Source organism: Eumetopias jubatus, unplaced genomic scaffold, assembly GCF_037043125.1.
Source record: "Eumetopias jubatus isolate StellerSeaLion01/CBP00866 unplaced genomic scaffold, mEumJub1_p1.0 scaffold_4, whole genome shotgun sequence".
Taxonomy (NCBI): Eukaryota; Metazoa; Chordata; class Mammalia; order Carnivora; family Otariidae; genus Eumetopias; species Eumetopias jubatus.
This window is the reverse complement of record NW_028274810.1, coordinates 79,572,407-79,589,344: the sequence shown is the minus strand read 5'-3', so window position 1 is coordinate 79,589,344 and position 16,938 is coordinate 79,572,407. Positions and strand designations below refer to the sequence as shown.

General features: G+C 46.6%; 2 protein-coding genes across 3 annotated transcripts in view; both read left to right on the top strand.

Moving 5' to 3' along the window:
* Positions 1 to 11,423, top strand: part of LOC114216995 (protein argonaute-1) — a 37,228-nt gene extending 25,805 nt beyond the window's left edge. For both annotated transcript variants that reach the window (XM_028113699.2, XM_028113698.2), the window contains exons 14-19: positions 92 to 182; positions 1,249 to 1,443; positions 3,531 to 3,665; positions 4,197 to 4,298; positions 5,023 to 5,222; positions 5,462 to 11,423. In XM_028113699.2, the coding sequence (XP_027969500.1) occupies positions 92 to 182; positions 1,249 to 1,443; positions 3,531 to 3,665; positions 4,197 to 4,298; positions 5,023 to 5,222; positions 5,462 to 5,570 (832 nt within the window). In that variant the 3' untranslated portion in view covers positions 5,571 to 11,423. The remainder of the gene's footprint in view (positions 1 to 91; positions 183 to 1,248; positions 1,444 to 3,530; positions 3,666 to 4,196; positions 4,299 to 5,022; positions 5,223 to 5,461) is intronic.
* A 4,998-nt stretch (positions 11,424 to 16,421) lies between these two features.
* The window catches only part of LOC114217148 (protein argonaute-3), a 121,322-nt gene continuing 120,805 nt past the window's right edge, over positions 16,422 to 16,938 (top strand). Inside the window, exon 1 of the mRNA XM_028113945.2 lies at positions 16,422 to 16,704. Coding sequence (XP_027969746.1) covers positions 16,686 to 16,704 — 19 coding nt within the window. The 5' untranslated portion in view covers positions 16,422 to 16,685. The remainder of the gene's footprint in view (positions 16,705 to 16,938) is intronic.

Sequence of the window (16,938 nt, the reverse complement as noted above, 5' to 3'; positions counted from 1 at the left end):
CACAAGGGGAGAGATGACCAGAATGGGTGCTAGATGGTGCCAGGAAGAGAAGACCCAACTCCTCACCATTTGTTTTCTCTTCTTTGTTTAGCTCTGCCGTCTTTCAACAGCCAGTGATATTCCTGGGAGCAGATGTTACACACCCCCCAGCAGGGGATGGGAAAAAACCTTCTATCACAGCAGTGAGTGATACTCTCCAGCTTCTTCTTAAGGTTCTCATTTTAGCTCTGAGCACCGAAGACTACATATAATCTCCTTTTCTCAGCTCTGACGCTTGACCCTTCATAAGAACTTTTTTTTTCAGCTGATCATCCCCATTAACCACTCCCTTGATATCTTCATAAAACTAACTCTGTATGGTATCTATTTTTCAGAGAGAGCAGTGAGAGTGTAGGTGGTGGCCAGAGACTTTGCCCAGTCTCCATCACTCTTGCTCTGTGTTCAAATTTCTCTCTCTCCATGCCCACTTTTGGGATATGGGAAAGACCATGTCTCTTCTGTGAAATCCTTTTGAAGGTGGTTACTTAGTTGCTGGGACTGTCCTTTCCTCTTCCCCATCCCTACCCCTGATCCATCTAGTAGATTAAATGTCTTTCCAGTCCCTCTCCTGACTTCTCTGCTCCCTGTCCCTAGAGGCTTCTGAATTGCTAGAAGGATCAGGCCTTCTTCCCACTTCTCTTTCCTCAACCCTCACATTTCTCCAGGCAGACTGGGCTAAGCACAGTAAATGCAGGGAAATCCTGTACTATGCTTATCCTGTTTTCCTTGTGGCCATCCGTCCTAGGCTCTGACCACTGTCCCCTTTGAAAATGATGTTACTCCTACCTCCTGCAGGAACACTCTTCACTCTGGTTCCTGGGTAGATTAGTACTTGAATTGAGAAAAGGACAAACTTGTGGCTCTTTGAGCTAGTAGTGCCAAACCTTCACATGCCTTCCTGCAAGGGGTGAGAAAATTGAACTTACTAAGTACTTACTGTGAGCTAGGTCCTATGCAAGGTGTTTTATATGTACCACAGCAGCACTGCAAGCAGGTGGCATTCTTACCTATTTGAGAGGAGGAAGAAGATCAGATGGATTAAATAACTTCTGCATGCATGATAGAGATTGAAACCAGGACACATTGAATCGAAAACCTTACTAACTCGTTTGCATAGTTTTCTTGCTAAGAAGCTTCCCCAAATCTACGTCCTAACAGTGTTGGGAGGGTGGAGATTCTGGAGGCTGATCTTGCCTCTTTGATTGTTAGGTAGTAGGCAGTATGGATGCCCACCCCAGCCGTTACTGTGCTACTGTGCGGGTGCAGCGACCCCGGCAGGAGATCATTGAAGACTTATCCTACATGGTGCGTGAGCTGCTCATCCAGTTCTACAAGTCTACCCGCTTCAAGCCTACCCGCATCATCTTCTACCGAGATGGGGTTCCTGAAGGCCAGCTCCCCCAGGTAGGGTCCAAAGTAGGTAGAGAAAACCTTCACATTGGGGCCAGAGGGCCTAATGGGTACAGAGAGTACTGCTCCTTTTTTAAAGCTATTGGCATTGGGAGGTGGCACTTCTTTGAGAGCTTTGCTATAAATGGCGGTAGGCTTAGGAGCAGAGATCTCAACTGAGAGGTGGTGTGCACAGCATCTATAGACCTTTCTTGTAACAGAAGAGCCTCAGTGCATATTTACTAGTTGGTTCATGTTGAAGGCTGATTCTTTAGACTAGTAGTTCTCAAAACTTTAGCATGCATCAAGATCACCTGAAGGGCTTGTTACAACAGTTTACAGGGCTCTAAGAAGTTCTGATTCATCTAGTCTAGGATGGTCCCTAGGATTTGTATTTCTTTTTTTTTTCTTTTTTAAGATTTTATTTATTTATTTGAGAGAGAGAGAGAGAGAGAGAGATAGCATGAGTAGGGGCAGGGACAAAAGGAGAGGGAGAAGCAGGCCCCCGCTGAGCAGGGAGCCTGACGTGGGGCTTGATCCCATGACCTGAGCCGAAGGCAGATGCTTAGCTGACTCAGCAGCCCAGGCACCCCCTAGAGTTTGTAGCTGACAAGTTCCTAGGTAGGTGATGGTCCGGAGGCCACACTTTGAGAACCGCTGTTGACCTTCCTTTGGAATGTTCCTCCTATTCTTTGTCCCTGCCAAGCCTTCATATTTCTGTTGTTTAGAGTATATAATGAACGGGTCTCCTTGACTACCATTTAATATTAATATAAGTGTCACTTATTGGGTACCTCTTACGTACTATGAATTGTGGTAAGCACTTCATATATGTTCTATTTAATGCTTAGAATAACCCTATGAAATAATAATCATCACATTTGACAGATGATGAGGCTTGGAAATGTTAAATGATTTCTTCAGTGTCAACCAAGCTAAGCAGTCATGGAACTGGGATTCAGACAAATTGGTCTGATTCGAGTTTATGGTCAAGGTTATCTAAGTCAACCAGTGTTCCCTAAAACAGCAGACAAATTTATCCTATCATTTCTCTGATCAGGAATGTCTAGTGCCTTCACATAGTCTTGGGTTAAAATTCAAACTGCTAATTAACAAAGCAATCAGCAGTTATTAAGCCCCTACTAGGTTTTCTATGCTTTTACTTAATCTGTTATACTTTTCACAACAGTTTTGTGAGGCTGGTCTTACTAGTAACTTTAGTAGATGTGGAGAAAATGAGACTTAGAAGGGCTAAGTAGCTTGCTTACAGGAATACAACTAGATAAAGCTTGGGTTTAAATCTAGTTCTAGGGGCACCTGGGTGGCTCAGTTGGTTAAGCGCCTGCCTTCAGCTTAGGTCATGATCCCAGGGTGCTGGGATCGAGCCCCACATTGGACTCCCTGCTCAGCAGGGAGTCTGCTTCTCCTTTCTGCCTGCCACTCCCCCTACTTCTGTGCGCTCTCTCTCTCTGACAAATAAATGAAATCTTTATAAATGAATAAATAAATAAACTAGTTCTAATTGATTTCCGTTCTATGTATTTCTGCCATACAGTTTTGATTCCTTATATCTGACTTCTAAGACCACAAGGCAACCATTGCATATGGTTATTTACTTGTGGGTTCTTCATTAGCTAGTCCATATTCTTATAATCCTACTTCTTTGTAGGACTGAATTCATCTACTCCCACTGTACCAATTCCTGAACTGTGTGTCTGCTCTTCTCTGGTGGTCTCAACACTGTCTGCTTTTGGAGCTCACAGGGGAATTCCTGTTATCCTTCTGATCCTGAGATTGACCTTACTTTGGGCATTGTGATTTTAGTGAAGTCTATGTGCTTTGGTTCTGTGTCTTGATATTAGGTCTCTTTATGCCTAGGAACCAGGTGAGTGCTCTCCTGGCCAAGGTTTTATAGCAACATATGTGAATTGAGTGTAAGGCTGATTTTGACAGAAAGGCTATGTCATCTGTAATGGTTGGGTGTCTGTTTATAGAGGGGGACTGAGCAAAAAGCCGTATTACAAACAGCAACCTCTTAGTTGACAAAGATGTGACTCAAGAGGAGCTATTTCTCTTTGTCTCCCTCCTCACCCTTTGCCTAGATCCTCCATTATGAGCTGTTGGCCATTCGTGATGCCTGCATCAAACTGGAAAAGGACTACCAGCCTGGGATCACTTACATTGTGGTGCAGAAACGTCATCATACCCGCCTTTTTTGTGCTGACAAGAATGAGCGAGTGAGTGAGGGATTGAGGAAGCCGCCCTTGTCCTCCTGACTCCCTTTTCGTAGTATGGAAGAAGCCCTTGAGATTAGTCCTTGGTTTGTCTGTCCTCCCTAACCCCTTCCCCCAGCTCTTGTGCTTGCTCTCCCTCCTCCTAGCTCCCTGGCCTATAGGCCCCCATGTAGACCAACTCCAGAGAAGGGAAAGGGAACTACTACTTATTGAACGTCCCTTGTATGTCAGACACCGTACAAGGTGTGTTCCTCACAGCAGCCCTGTGAGGTAGGTACTATTATTACCTCCAGTTTAACCTCAGAAATCTTAAACGACCTACTCAGGTCACACAGCTAATGAATGGTGAAATCAGCACTTAACCACAGGTTTGTGTGACAGTAGAAGCGCATTATTTCAAGATCTGGTACCCTCTGGGAACAGCAACTTCTGCTTTACTTTTGAGATTCTGGTGGAGTCAGAGTAGAATTGAGTTGGGGTCCTACTTAGGGCCAGGCAGGTCTTGGGATCTCGTTTGTCTTTGTCTCTCTACAGATTGGGAAGAGTGGTAACATCCCAGCTGGGACAACTGTGGACACCAACATAACCCACCCATTTGAGTTCGACTTCTATCTGTGCAGCCATGCAGGCATCCAGGTAGCCGGGCTATGACCAGGGGTTTCCAATGGGTCAAAGATGAGTTGATTATTCCCACTGCCTTTAAAATATCAGTCGTCACTTAGGGCATTCAGAAAAGGATTTTTCTCTTAATAAGCCCTTAGCATACTTGGACAGAAGTACATTTTGAACATCTTAGGCAGGATTGCCCATAACAGGGGTGTTTTATGACATAGGTGGCTTTGTGTTTGCCTTTTCGTGGGTGGGTCTTCCAACCCAACCACACTCTTTTTTTTTTTTTTTTAAAGATCTTATTTATTTGAGAGAGAGAGAGTGAAAGAGCACAAGCAGGGGGAGCAGCAGAGGGAGATGGAGAAGCGGGCTCCCTGAAGCAGGACTCGATCCCAGGACCCTGGGATCATGACCTGAACTGAAGGCAGACGCTTAAGTGAGCCACCCAGGCACCCCAAACCACACTTTTTTTTTTTTTAAGATTTTATTTATTTGCCAGAGAGAGAGAGAGAGAGCACAAGCAGGGGGAGCAGCAAGCAGAGGGAGAAGCAGACTCCCCCGCTGAGCAGGGAGCCCGATGTGGGACTTGATCCCAGAACCCTGGGATCATGACCCTAGCCGAAGGCAGACGCTTAACTGACTGAGCCACCCAGGCGTCCCTCCAACCACACTCTTAACAGTGATCCTGTTCCTTAGCATTGGCCATCCCTTCTGCCCAGCTTGGGGCCCCCTCATCTTCCTATCTTCCCAGGGCACCAGCCGACCATCCCATTACTATGTCCTTTGGGATGACAACCGTTTCACAGCGGATGAGCTCCAGATCTTGACGTACCAGCTGTGCCACACTTATGTACGATGCACACGCTCCGTCTCTATCCCAGCACCTGCCTACTATGCCCGCCTGGTGGCTTTCCGGGCACGATACCACCTAGTGGACAAGGAGCATGACAGGTGAGGCCTGGGATCAAGCTGGCTTCCCTTTTGCTTCAGCTTCTGGTACCAGATCCTCTCAACTTTCCTTGGGCGGAAGGAAATGAATATTGTACATTATGATATCCTTGGGCTCATCTGCCCAAATCTGGGTTGGGACTTTCTCTTAAGTTGGTATGGGAATTGGTACTCTGGATGGGGGAATGAATTAGCAGGAGCTCAGTGCACCAGGAAGGACTTCTTTCATTTTTGCTTTTCAGTGGAGAGGGGAGCCACATATCGGGGCAGAGCAATGGGCGGGACCCCCAGGCCCTGGCCAAAGCCGTGCAGGTTCACCAGGATACTCTGCGCACCATGTACTTCGCTTGAAGGCAGAACGCTGTTACCTCACTGGATAGAAGAAAGCTTTCCAAGCCCCAAGAGCTGTGCCGCCCAAATCCAGAGGAAGCAAGGAGGAGGAGGGAGGGTAGGGAGGAGTTCAGAAGGCCTTGTTTCCTTCTACAAAGGGGGCAAAAGGGTGGGGAACAGGGCCAGTAAGCCAGACCACCAGCCAGAAGTCTCTGATGTCCACCTCATGACCCCCACCCCTCACCCCATCTTGTCACATCTGGCCCTGACCCCACTGGACCAAGAGGGGCAGCACTGGTGCCCACCATACACACAGGTGTCTCATGTGACTTGCAGTGCTAAAGACTCATGCCTGACAGCTTGGTAAGGTCGGCTCTGCAGCCCCGCGGACAAAAGCTGGTAGGTTTGGGTTTGATAATTTAGATGGGAGAGTGAGGGGCTTGAGAAAGTGGGTGGGAGGAGGGAAGGATTTTTTAGGAGCCTTAATCAGAAAAGGTCTAGATTTGTTTAAGAGGAAAAACGAAACCAGACCCAGATCAATATTTTAGAATACTAGATGTTTTAATGGGTTGAAAATCCAGTTTGTAGGAAGATTTTTAATGCTAATGATTTTGGTTGCTCCTCCCCCAGCTGCCACCCCCCTTTCCCTTATTCCTTTCTCTCCACCTTTTCTACCCCACCTTACACCTCCTCCCTGACAGACATCCAGCCCCTAGTAAGACTTAAGGCACTATGGCACTTAGCTCTGAAGTGACACGACCCTGTCTTCCTTCCGCCTACTGGTGGGTAACCAGTGCCTTCCCTGTAACGGTAATGCTGCAGAACTGCAACCTTTTGTACCTTTCTTTGGGGGGATGGGGTGGGGGTGGGAGAGGAGGTAGGTGGGGAAGAAATACCCCTAACCCAACAAGCCTCCAGCCAGAGCGCCAGCTATTTTGCATTCAAAGGAATTGACTTCCATATTCATTGAGCTTTTAAAAAGATCACAACCTCAAGATGGTTAAAGTCCATTGACATTTGCACTTTCAGACATGATGTCTTGGAGCTGCTGAGAGGACTGGCCCCTGGCCTCTCCACTTAACGCCTCCTCTTCTCCCTGTCCCCCCAGCTCCCCACCTGCCTGGGTCTGGAGTTACTTTCATAGCATTTCTCATTCTTGGCTTCTTTTTTCCCCTGATGGTCAAGTTGCTTATGTTTCAATATTTCTTAACTGGGGTGTCTTATAACAAATGATCTGAAGTCTAAAATCAGAAAAAGGAGCAAAAGCTAAATGTTATTTTTATACCATAACTTGAGTCTATTGCCAAAATCTGGAAATCCCTCCCATGCCCAATAAGTTTACATCCCAGAAACATTGAGCCATCAGAAGGAACTATGTACCGGACTTGTTCTTTGGCCTGGCTAGGTAGAGGGTGGTTATCTCCTCATGGTGGAGCTCAGGCTCCATCCTTCCCCTGTGCAGATACTATCTTTTTCTTGCTATAGGCTCCCTCCTCTGCACTGCCCTGCACTCTTTCCTGCAAGTGCATCTTCCCTTTCTCTGGACTGTCTGACACTTTGGCTCATCCCAGATTCCAGTGTGTCCTGTGGACAGGCTGGGGGATTTTGCTGCTCCCTATTGCTTCTGTTTACACAAATGAATTTTTCCCAGTTTCCCACTAGGGCATGTGAGTGGGTGGCATGGGCCTTTGTTTTGTTTTGTTTTTTGTCTCCCTAGATAAAGATGGGGTTTGGCTGTCTTGCAGAACTGGAAAAGTAGGGGGTTTCTAGCTTGGTGCCTGCTGGCCTTGAGGCAAGGCCCCCTCTTTCCTTAACTGTTCATTTTTTTCCTCTCCCACTGCTTGGGATGAGGAGTTGCAGCTTCAGTGTGGATGTTCCTCTTTTTGAGGAGCCTGGGCTTGGGTTTGCCCCAATCTGGTGATGAAGCCATGACACTTTAGACCTAGCTCAGGCTTGGAGGCCAGTCTGAATCCTGGCCTGTGTGCTTAGAGCTACCATTTCCCCTCCCCAGCAGCCCTTATACAGACCCAGATTTGCTATGCAAAACAGTCTATCCCAGGTTTTGTTCTGGTTGGCTACTTTGTTCAGCGACTTCACATAACGTAGCACAAACATTGATTATGGAGAAGGCATCAGGACTGTTGAGTAACTCCTCCTCTACTTCTTTCCTACTGGCTATAGCATGGGATGCCCCATGGGTACAGCCCAGCTGAAGAACGGAATGGAGGGCTCTGGGAGGAGGCAGCTCACTGGAGAGCCTACATTCCTTACACAAGTGCCTAAAGAGAGTGATGCCAACACTCCATCTGCCCTGTCCATCGCCTTCATATACTGTCTACTTCGTGTTCAGTCACCCTTTGGGGAGGGGAGCTCTCTTGGGACAATGGGCTCTGCATGTTCTCTTCTTGGGTGCATTTAGGGGCTGGGATCAGGGCACTGTTCCTGGAGGGTCCAGTCATTCACCAGCATTTGCAAATATCCATAGGGAGCTGGTGGTAGCCACCTACTCTCAGCAACAAGTTTATGTTCTCTCCTTTTTCTCTCTTTGCCTCACTGTCTCCATTTGGGTTTTGAGCTGGGGCCTGAAATGCATTTTTTAGCTCTTTGGCATTGCACATGCCATTCAAGAAATAAAAAGCAAGAGAAGCGGTTTGGGCAATGGCAAGAAAATGACTTCTTGCTCTGATTTTTTTTTTTTTTAAATCTTTGAGACTTGAAAAATACCCTTGACCTTGAGGATTATTCTTTGAAAGGTGGTGCATGCAGATTGAGAAGTGGTATTAGCAACAAGCTTTGGCTTTCTTGGATTTGATTTAAGTGGTGCTTCTTACTTGTGCTCTGAGGAAGTGTTGGGGGGACCCCAGCCTCATCCTCTTGGTCAGGTCTCTTGCTCCCTTCGTTCTACTCTCTTGCCTCTCTTTTCTATTTATCTCTTTCCCTGGCTCCTTTTCCTTTTTTCTTTCACTAAGCTTGTTTGCTGGCCTGCCTGCCTATGTGATGATGAATTCTCTGCATGGCTTTGATAATCCCACTGTTAGCTAGCAAGGTCAGGCTTAGCTCCTTGGCTGCAGAAGACCAAGACTTAGTTCCCCAAGCCTGGTGATGTTCTCTCTGGGCTGGACTGCCATCAGCGTTACACAAGGACAGAGCAGCAGGGCTGCCTACCTTGCATGAAATCAGGAGGGCTTTTGACAACTTCCACACCTGTCCACTCCTTGGAGTTGGTTTTTCTCATTGCTTTTTCTAGATCTGGTTCCATTTCTCTACCTGCCTCCCTTTTCTCAGGCTGTCCTAGGGTTGAGCTACTTGGTTTCCAGGGTTGGAGGGTTAGGGGATGGACTTGGGGGAAGAAGAGAATGATGGGAAGAGAATGGAGAGAATTTGGATAAAAGATGGGAAAGAGCACTGTTCATTGATCATTTTTCCAGTCCAGTCTGACCCACTGGGGGTTGAGGTGCTACTGTTGAACTCGAGATAAGCCTGGGGCTATTGTTGATGGGAACTTAGGTTTAGAATAATGTTGACAAGGAAGATACCTAGAAGCATGAAACCTCCCTTAAAAGCTCCTGGTTCCCACCTACTAGATAGCTCCACTGCAGCCTCCTCTTCTGCTAAGCAACAATGTTCTTGGATGGTTGTTTTTTTGTTTTGTTTTGTTTTGTTTTTGGGGGGGGGGTCCCAGAATTCAATAGATGAGGCTAGCACTCAGGATGGGCAGCCAAGGGGACATTTTGAATTCTTAGCTGGCCCATGGGGTATCTATCTGCAAGGCTGGTGGGCAGTGTTTTAGACCCGGCATCATGTTTAACAAAGAAGAATGGAAGTTCCTTCCCCTTCAGGGTGGAAAGTTATCTCAAACTAGCCAAAATGCAGTTTTGGAAACTACATTGGGTGAAGTTATTTTTTATATTTACTGGGCCTAGGCCAATCCAGGATGGTAGCTGGGATGCCTTCCTTCTTAAAGTCTGATCATGGCAGGGATATGCAGGGCACTCTTTCCTATTTAGCCTTCTAAGCAGATTGGGGAGAAGGGATTCTGTGGTTTTCTCTTTTCCCCCCTTTTATTAGGACTTGCCTTCTCCCTAGGCAGGGAGAGAGGCTAGGTTGGTGCTCTCCCCTTACTCTATTCCTACTGACTTAGAACCTCTGGCTGCTGTTTGGGAGCCTAAGAATGGGAGTGGAGGGAATGGGCTCAAAACAAAACAGAATAAGGTGGGGAAGGCAGATTTCCTTCTTTAAAAAGGAAAATAGGAAACCCTCCAAGGATTGTGCAAGTAAAGACAATGTGTCAAATGCACTGAGTCCCCTGGTGTAGTAGCAATAAGGAAAAATGAAATGACTTTCCTGTGCACACAGTCCAACCTGATTGGTGTGTGATGTTGCACTTAGCAGCCATCTGGTGGGCATGTGTGACTACTCTGGGTTTCACTTTAGTTTCTAAACTTTTTATCCCTCTCAAGTCCAGCATGGATGGGGAAATGTCCCTGGAGCCCCACAGCTGTGTACTTGTTTGCATTTGTTTCCCTTTGAGACTTGTGTTTGTGTCCTGCTTTGAGCTGTACCTTGTCCAGTCCATTGTAAAATTATCCCAGCAGCTGTAATGTACAGTTCCTTCTAAAGCAAGCAACAGCAGCAGCACAATTCTGTGTTTTATAAAGACAACAGTGGCTTCTATTTCTAAAGTGCGGTCTCTCTCTCTTTTCCCCCACTCCCATTAACAAAGAAAACTGTTGGGATTGATTATATCTCTGATATATTTTAGGTTAGAGTATTAGATTGTTATAACAGCAGAACTATCACCTCTATAGGAAAGAAAACACCAGAGTGTTGAAACTGCAGATTTGTGTAACCATACTTCACAAGCCTCCATTTATTCTTCATTCAACAAACCATACAAAGCACTGTGTCCAGCAGTATTGTTGGGGGAGAAAGGAAGCACAATTCAGAAAGGAGGAAAACTGTGTCTCTCTCCTTAAGGAGCTTAAAGTTTGGTGGGGGATATGAGTGGCCAAACGGTTCCCTAGCCAAATGATGAGGAACTGAAACAAGGCTATAAAGCTATAGCAGTGAAGATAGGAAAGGAAGATTGTTGAGAGACACTCAGAAGATAGTACTCAATAGATGATGGAAGGGAGAGAGAGGAGTAGAGGCTAATAATGCTCAGGCTTCTACTTGAGCCATAAGTATATTGGGACATTCTTCTAACCAAGACTGGGGGAGAAGGGAGACGATAGAAGAAAGGTGGTGAATTTTGTGAAGATAGCCTTGTATAGACTGAGTGTGGAGGTTCCCATGAGGCAACAAGTTTAAGGTTTCCAGTAAACACTTATATTTTGGTGCTCAGGGAAGACTACAAAACTACAGTTGTAGATAATGGGATTCATACTCCTATAGATGGTAGGTAAAGCCGTAGGAATGAACAAGATGGCTTAGAAAAAGAGTAGAGCAAGAAAACATAGAGCCCAACTCCAGGAAACACAATTTAAAGGATGAGAGGAAGCTGAACTTAAGAAGACTGTTAAATCACTAGTAGATACCTTGTATATTTTTTACTTAATGAAGTGGGAGAAAAGTCAGGAGAATGGAATAGGATCCAAGAAGGGTGTAATTAACAACATGAACTGCTGCCTTGAGGAGGTATTTTTTTCTATTCAGTTTACCATCCTCCACCCCATCTTCTTTGGCATCTTGTAACTATATGGTCATTCTCCAGTATTTCTTGAAAATGAGCATTGAAAAAACCCAATTTAAATAAGGCTAAGACTAGGATTTCCAAGTTGTTCACCACAACCACCACCTCCACCTCCAGCTTCCTCCTGTCCTCAGGAGACACTTGTAAAAGAATAAAATAAACAAACCTAATTTTGTTCCTAACCAGTGTCCTAGATGGTGTTCCAGTGCACTCGATAGCACTTAGCAGCTGGCTTTATTTATTTTCATGACTTATTTTCCCCAGAGCCTGTGAACTCCTAGGAGCAGAAACTACATTCTGTTCATTTTTTGTCATCTCAGGGCTGTAGCTTATATCAGGGGATCAATATTTGTGAATAGACTTGAAATTATCTAGAAATTGTGGTTCATGAATACAGAGGGGGAGTCAAGAAGTGATACTGAGTGCACAGGATGGACTCAGCATTCCTGACTCTTCAGGTAAGTAGAAACTTAACCAGATTACCATCATCTTTTCTTACTCTCACCGCAACTTGGAGGTTCTGTGGTTTTGTACCTTAAGCTGATGGTACAGTTGTCAAGCATGCAATTTCTGGCATTCCTCCCTGGTATTGCTAGAGCCCTGTTATTTCTGTGTACTCGGGGAAGATGGCTCAGAGATGGATTCTGGCACAGGGCCCAGTAAGAAATTTTCAGTGGCAGCTAGTGTGTACATAAATGGGCCTAGCATTCCTCTGGAGGCCCAGTGTTGTGACTTTTAAATTGCAAAGCTAACCTGTGTCTACCACCTGTCCGATTCCCTTGGAAGCAAGCCAGCCTTACCCAGCTTCTTTTCAGCAGCAATGGTTAGTTAGGTTGATCGAACTTGAGCAAATTGGAACATGAAGGAAATTTTTCCCAGTTGAAATAAAACTTAAATAAATCTATAACCCTTAATGAAGCAGAAATAAAGTATTTAGCAGAGTAAGTGGAAGGATGATCATTATGACACATTTTGCCATAAATTTCAGTTTTAGAAATGATTGATGTTCAAAAGGTTTCAGAATTTGGCTGTTGGTTGCTACCCAAGAGAAAAAGATAGTGGGCTTCCACTATCCTGATTTGTCTGGTCCTGGAGCTTAAGGTTTTGAGTCAAGGCTTGTCCTAACACCCCTGGCCATTCCTCTTTAGTATTGGTTGAGCAGCCTTTCCTTTGCCCTGTCAATTGACAACATATACTATAGCACATTCTTGTCTAGGAAGTGCCTTGGAGCAAAGTGAGGCTGGGGATTTTTTGGTATCTTTCGGCTTAGCAAACCCCAGAATCTCAATGGCAATTAGGGTTTGGTGGCTAAATGAAAGGGTTATAGTGCAAAGAGAAGACTATTTCAAGTTCTGAGCCTGGGCCATCCCTAGACTGCCATCCGTACTGCTTGAATGGAAAATAGCATTGAATTGTAGCAAATAGCTCTCCCTATTTGTTTCTAGCTTTCAAGCCAATTTATTCCTCTGGCTACAGGCTGAGGAAACCTGGCAAGCTTAGAAGTTACAGAGCATGACAGAGGCAATCCTTTAAACTGGAAAAGTGGACTTTCTGGGGATGAGGTACATTTAAAAGTTCTCCACTTAAGCACCACAACCTCCTTCCCCAGGATATCCTGTCAAGGTTTTTAGACCACCGTGGTTTACCATGCAGTAATACACTGTCCCTTTGTTCTAGACTGCAGGAGCTTCAGCACTATCCTCTTGGCAAAGTCTTTTTTGAACAAAAGTCTTGAGGGATCTTTCTAGGGAGCCCTCCATTCCTCTTCCCCACCTTCTGAAGGCAAGGAACTTTCTCTTAAAAGAGACAGTGGGAGTTCCTAGCCATGTTTTTGGAAAAGGCCAATGGCTTGTTAAGGGAAGTGATCTGAAAATGAGCAGCTTTGGATACTTTGAAGTATGTGAGTAGGTGTTTTGTACAGTCTCCGTTATTTAATTGTATCTTCACAGCATTCATGTGAAGTAGTTTATCTGTTCCTTTCAATTGCACATAACAAACCACCAATTAAATTGGCTTAAATAAGAAACCTGTAACATGACAAAGAAGTCTTGATTTAGTATGGCTCCAAGGTTGGTTAATTCAGTGGCTCAGTGATAATACCAACAAAGCAGGTTCTTGCGGTGACTTTCCTCTGCTATTCTTTGTTGGTTTATCCTCATGCTAGTTCGCTTCAGGGTCCCAAGGTGGCTACTGTAATTCCAGGAAGGAAATGCTGACAGAAAAATGTGTAACAGAAAAGGGACTAATTTTTCCTTACATTTCAGTTTAAAGTAAGGAAATCCTTGGAAGCTCCAGCAGATCTGGCCTCCTATCTTATTCACTAGAAATGGGTCATCTTCTCACTCCTGTCATTGGCAGAGCAAATGAGATCATTCATCATGAGTGGCTTAGATTAATTAGGAGTTACCCTCTGAGCAGTTATCCTGCTTCATCAGTCTGTGGATTAGAAAGACAAGTCTGGTCTGCTAGGCAAGAAAGAAGGGGATAAGGGCTCCTGGGTAGGTATCCAGCAGTGTCTTCTCTACTTGGGTATTCTGGCTTTTAGAGATGAGGAATGTTAGGTTCAGAGTGACTTTTTGGAATCACATACATTAGCAGAGAGCCTTCAGTCTCAGCTCTGTCCCTAAGGCCAGTATGTTTTATAATGTGTTCTCCTGCAGTATAAAATAACTTGCTGCTATGTAAAGACTGATGGTCTGGGAGAAGAGATTTGAATTCGAGTCAAATTGACCAACTTCACCCCACCTGTAAGAGAGGATTCTATCCAGTTGCTCTCATCATCCAATGGTGATGTTTATCTAACACAGGAAGCCTAGGAATGCAGCTTTCAGAGGGCACTGGTTTCCTTGTCCCTCAGACGTCTGTACTATTTTATAGTTCTCCCTTCTGAAAGCAACCAGTGCCAGAAGGGATGAGGGCAGAGTTTTAGCCTGCTTCCTGAGCCCCGTTCTTGAAACCCACTCATTCATCCATCCATCTCACAAATCATGGAATGTTGCTATGTGCCAGGCACTGGCACTGTTCTAGGCATTGGGGCTATGGCAGTTAAGATACACAAAGATCCTGCTCTATGGCCTTAAGAGCCAACTTGTTTGGGAATGAGGTTATCCAAAAATAGAGTGTGCATGTGGTTGGGGGAGAGCCTCATAAAATTTGCTTTTGGTAGAATCATTAGACCTTTTGCCTTCCTACTTCTTGATATTACAATTAATGTACTTTTCACATAGGCTCACTCTAATGAGGTGGTGGGGTCCCTGAATAGCAGAAGTAGATGGGATACTAAATCAAACTGAATTAGGAGGTCCAAATCCTGCTTAATCAAGATCAACAAAGAAGACAGTGGCCTACCTCAAGGGTTCATCACCCATCACCATGTCTATTCTGGGAGAGGATAAGCCTGTAATCACTTAGGGAATCAGTTCCAGAATGGGAGGTTGAGGGTGTGATAGACCCTTGCACAAGAGTTGGTATTTACCCTGTGGGGATGATGCTACTGACTTGCATTCTGTATACTCAGGTATTGAAAATAACTTTTAGGATACAGTGTTTCATCTGGTGACATTTAATTTGATACTTTGAAATTGAAATTCTGTAAAAGGGTTAAGGGTGGGAAGTAGTAAGGCAGAACTGAAGTCAGATGAGGGTTTGAATCCCATCCATTTATGAAATGTTCACTGTAAGGTAGGTGCATCTAATAAGTACTTTAAAATGTTAATGATAGTAAACTCTATTCACTAACATTTAGTCAGGGAGGGTTTGTTCTGGTTTATGTACATTCCCTAACCTCACAATTGCATAAGGTAGGTTAGTCTCTCCATTTCTCAGTTACGAGGCTCAAGCGACTGATCCAAAGTCCCAGTGATTGGGAGGAACTGAAGATAGGATATTTTTCCCTATATCCCAAACTTTAAAAACAAAATACTTTGATTTTTTTAAAAGTCTAAACGACATTATTGATGTTTAGGGACATAGGTAAAAATCATGAATCTTCAGTCAATAAGGCAACATATTAAGGACCTACTATTTCCTAGTGAGTGTGCTGGCCACGGTAAGCTTATAAAGCTTACAGGCTAGTCCAGGAGGGGACACACAAACTAGTAAGTAAAACAAATTACAGATTGGGAGGATTATTAGGGAAATGCTGTAATAGAAAAACGGGCCTCCACGGTAGATCAGTGGTCCGGGAAAAGACCTCTCTGAAGTAAGTCAGGTTGAGAGATAAAAAGCGGCGGGCAGGGGAGGGAAGAAGAGAACGTGAGGGTGGAGGGAAAGGAGAGGCTCTGTTCCTGGCCAAGAGAACCAAAAGCAGAGGGGCGCCGAGTCGTAAAGGGATGCGTTTTGCCTGTAGTGGGAATCGGAAGCAGACCAGTATAGCTGTAGCATAGTGGTGAGGGAAAGTCTTGCTTGAGGAGAAAGGAAGTGTCCGTTTACTCGGTGCGTTTTGGCCCTGGAAAAGAGTTTGATCTCTGTGACAAGACGCTATTAAAGCGTTTTAAACGAGGAAATTATCCGATGTGATGTTTGTGTAATGTCTTGTTTCTTAATACTCTTTTCCCAAGCTAAATTGTACATACCCCCGCCTCCCTCCCTCCACGGTCGTCAAAGCAACAGACTTGGAGTGATCAATTGTGGTGGTCACTTGACCGCTTACTGAGGAGGAGGCGCGAGGTGCCGCCCAAGCTGGGCGGGGCGGGAGGGCTCCGTAAGGAGGGCGGCTCCGCCCTAGGCGTGCTCGGCCCCGGTCACTCCGCTGCAGGTCGGGGCCCTGCACCGCAGACCGGCCACGCTCCAGGTAGGCTCCTCCCCAGGTAAGCTACACCACCCTCTGCGACGTCGCCTCCGGCAGGTACCGCCCCACGCTGGGGTGGTGCTAAGAGTCCAGCTCCTCCGAGTTGTCTCCGGCAGGCACGGCCCTGCAGAAGACCGTGGTAGGGCCCGCCCGCCGCGCGTGCCGCAAGCTCCGCCCAGGCTCGGCCTCCGCTCCCCGACACCTCCCCCGCGTCCTTCGCGCCGGCCGCGCCCGCACCGACGTCGCGCCCGCACGGCTTGGGGCGGAGAGGCGAGGCTTGGACGTCGGGCGAGCCCGGGCAGCGGAACTGACGCCAGCGGGTTTCCGGGGGCGGCCCCCGGGGAGGTCGGCGGCGGCGCCGCAGTCGTGGAGGGGCGGTGGGAGCGTAAGCGGCCGCGGGCGACGCAAGTTCCGCACGGGGCTCTCTTTTCCTCGTCTCACGCTTCTCCTTCCTCTCGCATAGTCGCGTGCTGCCTCCCCACGGCGGCTCTTCACGACAAGAGCTTTCGGAGTGTGGTTGCTGAGGAGAAGCCATCGCCAGCTCGTCTTGGGGCCGAGTGAGGGTGCCTGTCGCACCGCGTCGCCCCCTGCGCTGCCTCCTTGCCCCCAGTGGTGGGCGCCCTTCTCGTTCGAAGCACTCCCCCCAGCTCCATGAATGGAAATCGGCTCCGCAGGTGAGCAAGTCCGAGCGGCTGGCCCAGTGGGCGGGGGTTATCCCCAGCGCATCGTCGCTCCCTCCCAACCCAGGTGCGCGAGGTGAGCGCGGTCCGGGCGGCTTCTCCTCCCGCCCCCCACCCGGCCCCTCCTCCGCCTCCGCGCAGACCCGCCGCAGTTCCCCGGGGCCACTGAGTAGGCGAAACTGTGGGGAGGGGACACTGCTTAAAGGATTGAAGTTTGGGGTTCTCCAG